The sequence below is a fragment of the Phoenix dactylifera genome, chromosome 15 (assembly GCF_009389715.1).
Source record: "Phoenix dactylifera cultivar Barhee BC4 chromosome 15, palm_55x_up_171113_PBpolish2nd_filt_p, whole genome shotgun sequence".
Taxonomy (NCBI): Eukaryota; Viridiplantae; Streptophyta; class Magnoliopsida; order Arecales; family Arecaceae; genus Phoenix; species Phoenix dactylifera.
The window spans coordinates 327,558-336,494 of NC_052406.1; the positions used below are offsets into that span (position 1 = coordinate 327,558).

General features: G+C 41.6%; 1 protein-coding gene across 1 annotated transcript; it reads left to right on the plus strand.

The window, feature by feature from the left end:
* The first annotated feature begins 3,221 nt into the window (after positions 1-3,221).
* LOC103718954 lies at positions 3,222-8,937 on the plus strand. Its single transcript, XM_008807977.4, has 6 exons — positions 3,222-3,703; positions 6,094-6,220; positions 7,382-7,521; positions 7,970-8,032; positions 8,374-8,442; positions 8,571-8,937. The coding sequence occupies exons 1-6, from the start codon at positions 3,500-3,502 to the stop codon at positions 8,640-8,642; spliced, it is 675 nt and encodes a 224-aa protein (XP_008806199.1). The 5' UTR covers positions 3,222-3,499; the 3' UTR covers positions 8,643-8,937.

Consider the following 8,937-nt stretch of genomic DNA (forward strand, 5'->3'; position numbering starts at 1 on the left):
GCCCTGCTCACGGCGCCATCTCCGTTACGTTTCTCGGCGTATGTGCTGTCACTCTGCCCTCCGTTTCACAAAGAATAACACCATTTACCATTCGCTTTAATTCTCTTATTTATTTATTTATTTTAATTATTTTGGGGTCAAAAAGCGAAATTAGATTACCAAGTTTGATGTGCAAAGATAAAATAGGTGATGTAATCAGTGTGGACTGCCGTAAATCACCATAGTCGCACGAAAACCATGACTCCACCATCATTTATGTTATGTTTAAAATATATTAATAATGTATAGTCATTGTATTAATATTTCTTATACTTAATTTATATCGAAGGGATACTATACAGCGGATAAGTTCTTATCATCTCATTTCACATTGACATGGACTTGGAAATAAATATACATTACTTAGTGATACTTACATTATAATTAAAAACATGCATAAGAATTATATATGATCAATTTATCTTTTAAGGAACAACTTTAATATATGTTAAAATTAGTTTAGATCCTGGCCATTTATATTAGCAACACCTGTAATAATCATGTATAAAATATGGGACACATACTTATTTTATTATAAAATACTATAGAGATATGCTTTTCTTTGCTCACGCTCCTTACTGCCCTGGAGGAAAAATCGGTGTTTTGGTATTATTGATTAACAAAACACATATATACTTATACACATTAAGCAGGTGCAGGATGCATCGCGCAAATCGAAAACCCGCTCATGCAGCTCGTAACTCAGCACCAAAAACCGAGGTATTAGCTGTCTGACCACCACCACCAGCCACCACCCTCGAGCTCGGGTTCTTGACAAACCCCGCGCCTCCTCGACGCCCTCCATCCTCTAGCGACCCATTGAACTTGACCTTGAGAAAATTGGGGGGTAGAGGCTCCCACCGTATGAGGCACTACCTGAGCTAAAAGAGAGCTCCAGGTGTCCCGAACTGTCAAAGGACCACCTGAATAGATACCATGAATACATTCTGTTGTTTGTACCCGAGCCCGCTCCACCGCAAATCTCGGAAACAAGCTACGTTCCCCAAAGGTCCGAGCATTCATAGCCAACTAGATTTGGTAAGCAATACAGGTAGCTCCAATAGCCATAGGGCGTTGCTAGGGGCTAGTCGAGCAATGCCGAATAATCTGTAAAAACTGATCCCGCATACCCCAGGCATCCTGTGGAAATTCTGAAAGACGCCAAGATCTCTCGCCCACACGCACTGAAACAACCCATGATCGACTGTCTCGTCGTCCCCACACATCGTACAGTGGAGGGGATCCTCGCCCCACATTTACTCAGCAGCGATCTCGTCGGAAGGTGGTCCTAGACTGCCTTCTATAAAAACAAAGCCAGTCTCGGGTGTAGCCCTAGCTGCTAGACCCAAGCACAATCAGGCCCCGCCTTGTGATCCTATTGTAGGACCCGTGCAACGTCCCCCACCCTAACTCTGGTCCTGCAGGATGAACGCCAAACCTGGACATCCAGTCCCCTGCACCCTGGCACGAGGAGGAACCGCACGCGCTCGGCGAGGGGGTCCCCGAATACCTGCTGCAGCCTGTCCTCATCCCACTCCCCTTGTCCCGGGATGAGAAGGTCACTTACCTGCAGTCCCGAGACTCTGTGCTCACCAAAGTCGGCCATAAGCACAATGGTAGAGCATCCGCCCACGGGTGTCCTGCCACATCGATACTCCTCCCATCCCCAATCAACCATTTGGTATTTGCCCAAGTAGTTGGCAAATACCTCCCTATCTCACGCCACATAAAGGAGACAGACCGTCTGCGTCGGGTCACCTCCGCCAGCCCCATGCGGCCATATTTCGTTGCCGTGACCTGACTCCACAGCCCCTGAGGTTCCAGGATGAACCACATTAGGTGTCGGGCAATGATCGCCTCTCGCCTCACCCAGAGAGATTGCACCCCAAGGCCACTCTCTTGGAGAGGCCGACACACACTCTCCTAGGCCACCAAATGCACGCCACGCCCCCTCCATATGAACCACATAGAAAGCTCCGGAGAAGCCTCTCGATCCTAGACAATACTGTCTGCGGCACCACCGTGTTGGCCATAAGGTATACGGGCATTGAGCTCAGCACTGACCTGACAAACGTCAATCTGCCCATCATGGACAGAGACGACGCCTGCCAGCCCTCCAACTTACCCTAAACCCGCTGTGCCAAGCCAGAGCACTCCGAGACCCGTAACCTCCTATCAATAATAGATACCCCAGATAGCCCCAGGCCCCCTCCTGCTCCGGCATCTCAAGAGTCTCTCGGATCTCTCGTCTGGCACCGCACGACGTGCTTGGATTAAATGTGATAGATGACTTTTGGGAGTTCATCTCTTGACCCAAAACTGTGCAGTACTCTGCTAGTACATCTTTGAGGATCTGTGCATCCCTCGCTCGTGCCCAAGCCACAAGAAGACAATCATCAACAAAAAGTAAGTATGAAATGGGTTGGGCTCCCGAGGCGGGAACATAAGCCACCAGAGTTTGGGTGGCCTTTTTTGCAGCACATCACTCTGGAGGTTTTCTTTGGGTAAATCAAGCGGATGTTCCTGCTCACTATGCCAGCTTCTTTTTTCTGATTTTATTGGATGTACTCATATGCGTATTGTGTAATAGGCCGGTGTACTTAAAAAAATAAAAAAGCTTCCAATTTAGTTTGTACCAACATCATGTTTAGCAAGATGAGATATATGTATACTTAATATCACATGTATTACTACTTAAAAACATAAAAAAGATTTATAATTAATTTATCTTTTTTTTTCATGGAAGAGTGTCAGCTAAAACCGCCATTTTATTCAACCTATGTGAGATGGATGACACATGCTCATTTGCAAAAGCTGGCGGATAGTTGATGCACACACGTGTCATGTATCACATACGTAACTGATAAAAAAAGGACGTTACGAATACTATACCTTCTTGTCCTCAACTACTCCCATTCTTGGTCAGCCATCTCCGGTCCAAACCCACCTCCTCAGTCCTCAGTCCTCACTGGTTTTTAAAAAAAAAGGAAAGAGAAAAAAACTAGGGGCAATCATGTCCTTTTGGCGTGCCCCCTCACCGTAACCGCGAGCCGTATCGGCTCGGAGCGCAGTGCTCACGAGCTCACATGGACACGCGTCGGCATCCCATTGGTTCTCCCCCCGTCGTCGGGATCCATAGCCGCAAAGCCAAACAAGAAGAAAAGAGAGGGGATAGAAGAGAGAGAAAGCAAGCAAGAAAGCATAGTCACTCTCAACCCCCCTCGGTCTCTCTCTCTCTCTCTCTCTCTTTCTCTCTCTCAATAATTCCCCCCAATTCCCTAAATTCACCCATATCTTTGTTCAAATTCCGCAAAATTTTCCTAAATTCTCTTCTACAATGCTTGATCTCGAGTTCTTGAGTGACCGGTAGGTTTGATTTGCTCAAAATTTTAATCTTTTTGGTTGGAGTTGGTTCAGGGAAGTGGTGGAACTGGGGGGGGGGGGGGAGGGAGTGGTGGGAATGCTGGAGGTTGTTGAGGGGGAGATGAACGGAGGCTACGGGCAAACGCAGCAGAGCTGCGGGGAGAGCAGCGAGGAGGAGCTATCAGTGCTCCCGCGGCACACCAAGGTGGTGGTGACCGGCAACAACCGGACCAAATCCGTGCTCGTCGGGCTCCAGGGGGTCGTCAAGAAGGCCGTCGGCCTCGGCGGATGGCATTGGCTGGTAATTGTTCGACATTGCTGCTGCCCGAAATGGGGCTTCTTTGAAAAATCTTGCGGGCCGCTGGCTCTGGGGTGTGAATTGGATACCGTGTTCCTTTTCTATTCTTTTCTTGAACAAGATTTTCAGAAAAAGAAATTTGGCGTTTTGATGTTTTAGTTCGTTGTCTAGGTTTAATTGGACAATGTGGTTCAATTGGATGGGTTTAGGGTTTGCATTTGAGGCTTTGCAAATTGGGGTTTGTGAAGCTAAAAAGTACTTATTTAAAGCTCGGATCTTGATAAAGATGGTTTGTTCTTTCTTTATATGTTTTCTTGTTTCGATTTTGATATTGCATTGATGATGTATTGATTTTTTTTTTTGATAAGCAATGATGCATTGATTAGTTGCATGCCCTGGATTTCTTGCTAATTTTGGTATTCTGCATCAACTGGTTTGGGTTTTACGGTTCTTTCCTGCATCGATGAATTGAGTAGTAGATCAATTTTTCTTTTAGGGGTTCTGCATGCAAGATTTCTCTTTGCAAGTCTAGATTTTTAGGTTTCTTGATTATAGTATACACCGCCTGAGTTGATTTTTAGGGTTATCTGATCGGGGTAATTTCTTGTCAAAAAGATCTAATCCTGGATTTTAGTTATCAGCTGATAATAAATTAGGCTTCTTTGTGCATGAATTCCTGGCATTATTTGTATGACTGCAGTTGAATTATTTTATGTAATGGTTCGTCTGGATGATCTCTGCTAGATTATTATATTTACATATAATGCATGGCTACTGTTTATGGACTCATAGCTCGTGGGAGAAATTGTTTTCTTCTGGGTTCTTGTTTGTGTTTTCTGGTTGCATGTCCAGTTTTCAGTTAATAGATCTTGGGTTTGAGAGTAATGTATTTGAATTATAAGCTATTCAGTCCATTTGGGGTCTTGATTCATGAATTGTTGCTAAAATAGGATAGTTTGACTGATTTTGTATCTCAAAATTTAAGAAATGACAACTTTATTTGTTTGCATTCGAATCATTCATTACAGCATCAAAATATATTTATGTAAGTTTTAGGATCACTTTGTAGTTATTAGCCGTCATATCAGTTGGAGTTGTGGTGCACTGGAAACTTTCTAGTTATTGTCTTGTATGGTAATTGCTATTTGTTAATTTTTTCCCTTTATGGATTTTAGATCTTGATGAGATCAATTTAGTCTGCATGGATCATTTATATGTCTGTTGTGAATCTTTCTTTCCTTTTGTTTCTCAGACCACTTCTATATGTTTTAGTTGCAAAGTTGGAGGACGCGAAGCTTTAAAATTGATAGCAGCTATTCCTTTTGAATTCTAGCTATTAAAATATTACTTTTAAATTTTAACATGCCTGAAGTTGTATTTTGTTGCATTTGGATGATGTATACATTGTAATTCTCTGGAAGAAATCAAAATTTTCTTGGTCATTAGAGTTTTTGTGTGTAAAAATTTGATTTGACTTGTAGTTGTATTTTGTTGCATATAGATGATGTGCATGTAGAAATTTTCTGTGGGCAAATTGGCCCATCCTTGTTGATGGTTATACTTCTATCTATGGAGCAAAAACCATGTTTGATTTTAACTTGTTTGAAGTTGTATTTTATTGCATGAGGATGGCATAAACGTAGGATTGGCCATTGGGCAATGGTACTTTTCCTTATCAGTGACTATGTTTTTGCAATTATCCAGTAAGGAATCAATTTATCCAACAGTGACATTTGAACTTTCTTGGAGCCACTTCTGTAAGATGATATTTTGATAGTGGTTTTTCCTTTTTAAAATTTGCTGCCACTAAAAGCAGTCCATTGTGAGATGATGTGCAACCTTAAAATTCTACATATATCAGAGGCTTGTGATGGTTTTGTGATTATCATGCTCCACCCCCCCCCCCCCCCCCCCCCCCCCCAAAAAAAAAAAAAAAAAAAAAAACCTTCTCCTGCTGATGCAACAGGAGATTATAATTTGATCCTATGAGTCAATTTTTGACACCTTTTTCTCTTAAAGCCCTATAATTATAACTGTCTACACTTTTAATAACCCCCTGCACTTGATATGAATACTTGGTGAATGAAGATCCATGAACCCAACCTCAAATAATTGGGAATAAAGGCTGGATGGTTATGGTTATGGTTATGGTGCGCGTTTGCTTGGAAATCTTGCTAGAGTTTGGTGGCTGTTTTATTGTGTTCTCTGGCCAGATTGCTAGTTGTAGTTGTTTGCCTATTGGGATTGTCTATGTTATTTCTTTAGTTACGTCATTTTTGTTGGTTCTCTGTTTATTCTTGTGCTGATATGTGATAATTTCTTCTATAAACCCATTTGTTTATCTGATGGATTTGAAATCATTAATTTATCTATGCTGATTCATGAAATTTCAGGTGCTGACTAATGGCATAGAGGTGAAGCTGCAAAGAAATGCACTTAGTGTGATTGAAGCCCCAACTGGTCACGAGGATGATGATGAGACTGAGTGTGAAAATATGCAGTGGAATGTTTCTGATATGGGTGAGCCCTCACTTGTGTACCTTGTTGTCAACTTGTTTATCTTTTTTTTTTCTTTTTCAGAATATAATTTATCAACCATTTTTTTAAAGAGTTGAGCTTGATTATGAATTGTGAACTATTGTTAAAATTGTTTAGTTGGCAAGAACTCATGCTGTTATGTTTCTACTGCTCCAGGAATACTATTTTTGATCCTCTCACTCACCCTTCTTTTAGTTGTCAAGGGTCTTTGGATTTTTGTGTTACATTGGTTTTCCTTTTGTGCCTACTTTCAGCCTTCCGTTTGTCATCAAAATGCTTTCAACGTAATGTAGTGTGTCAATTCTCAAATAAATAAATGCAGCAACATTATGTCTATTGACTCTTTAAGGATCTTTATACATGTCAATTACATGTTGTTATAATACTGTCGCTTATAGGTTAAGTTAGAAAGAAATTTTGCTATAGCTGTTTTATCTAGCATCTTTCGACTTGATTGTAGAAATAGAGGCATGATGTATTCTGGGCTTCTCAAATAATTAAATACAACAATATTATGTCTATTGACTGTGTAAGGTAAGGATCTTTATATCTGTCAATTGCATGTTGTTATAATACTGCTGCGTATAAGTTAGAGGGAGGTTTTGCTATGGTTGTTTTATCTAGCATTTTCTCGACTTGATTTTGGAGATAGATACAAGTGATGTAGGTTCATACGTGAAAAATTAAGTGTTTATAGTAGTTTGGAAACTTGACTGAATTGATGGTAATACTTATATTCCATTATCGACATATTTGTTTAGTTTTTATTTTATTACCTAAATCAGGTATAATTTAGTGGATAAAAGAATGAAGTATAAATGGATTCACACCATTCATCGTAGTCAAGCATGCCTAGTGTGGATATTTCGAAAATTGAATTGCTTTTGCTAGAACACTGGGCTATTCGCTACCAGTAATGGGTGCTAAAGCAAAACCATTTTCGGTGAGGGATATCATGTGGTGCATGGATTTTTTTTTAAAAAAATAGGACATCGTTCTTACCTAGTTTTAATGTGCTTGTTCTTGATCTGTAACCTTCAATTTTTCCTAAAGCATCTTTTCACTGTTTAATTGGCTCACCTGTCAGGCTTCCTCATTTTCATGTCCTTGTGACATCTTTCTTACTATAACTAATTCTTGCAGCCTCCGATGACACACAATCGCAGAAGCCACACAGATCCAGAAGCAGACAGCATAAAGGGTCTTGCAACAAATCCTCGAGCCGCACTCATTCGTGTGATTCACAATCTAAGGGATCTGTTTCATCCTCTAGGGGCACAATGGTATGACTTGTGTTAATGACCATTCAGTGAGCAATGCTAAGGTCTTAAATCCTGCAGGATAGGGTTGTCCCGATATTTGCATGGAATGGGATGCACTGCTGTTCTGCCTCGTTCCCAATACTTGGGTTAGGAAATGTCCCAAGACATGCATGCCGGTCGGGATGGTGGGATAATGGCAGGACAGTCCTATCCCGGCACTCGGGATGTCCTATGAGATGTCCTGCTAGGACAGTCTTTGAACAATGCTATAGAAGTGTGATATGGTGATTCCCTGCACCAGGTGCTGGGAGGTGCCATGGTAGATGGTGTCCTAGATGTCTTTCTGCTGGACACCATTTAGCTTTTTATTTTTTTCTGAGGCATTTATGTGTAGAGCAACATTCACAACTCATTTCAATAAATTATTTGTAGCTTTGTCATGATTTAAATTTTTAAGTGGTTGGTGCAGAAAGTTGACCTGAGCAAGCTAGAAACGACAGCGTTATGGAGATATTGGCGTCACTTCAATCTTGTAAGTACCTCAATTATAATAATTCATTAAATACTTTCCTGCCGTACCAGTACCGGTCGGCGTATCGGTACAGGCTTGGGCCGATACGTACCAATTCCATATCGGTCTTATACCGATCTTGTACTGGTCCGTACCAGTTTTCTAACTATAAACTACTGGTACCGGATTTCATGCCGATCCGGTATCGGTCACAAGCTGGACCGGTACGGCAGATGATGGTTTATAGTAAAATGTACAAGTGACCAATGTCTTTCACACAAGTAGGTATTTTCCCCTTCCCTTGTTTCATGTCTTCTTTTTTACGCTTCTATGCGGACCTCATGCATTATGGCCTGGAACAGGTGGATGCCAGTCCTAACCCCTCCAAGGAGCAGCTAATTGATGCAGTTCAGAGGCATTTCACGTCACAGGTAAGTCTGCAAAATTTCCCCAGTATAGTTCATTTGCCTTTTAGATTTCAAACAGGTATCATGTAAAGCCCACCATGGAGTTTGACTTGGCATTGTGTAAACCCAATTGCTTTTCATCTATCCTGAAGCAATTGGATGAGTTGCAGGTTATCGTCGGGTTTGTGCAGGCTGCAAAGAGGCTCAAAACTGTCTGCAATTGAGCTCGGGAGAAGCCTGCCATGCTAACTGATTGGAAGCAGGCCTATTATTGTCTGTAGCTATATTGTGTAACATATGTATCCTGGGTGTGGTTAGTGGAACAGCTTGGGTAACTGGGTTTTCCATAGCTAGAGGTTACTGTAAGTCCTGTAATGTAGATATATACACTGGCCAAGACCTTGCAGCCATTGTGGCTTTTGACATTGCCAATGATGCATTGCTGACTGACTATTTGGGAAGAAACTGTGTTTCTGTTTTCTTGGTGACATGGGCTTAAAAGCATTGTCAGAGTTGTTT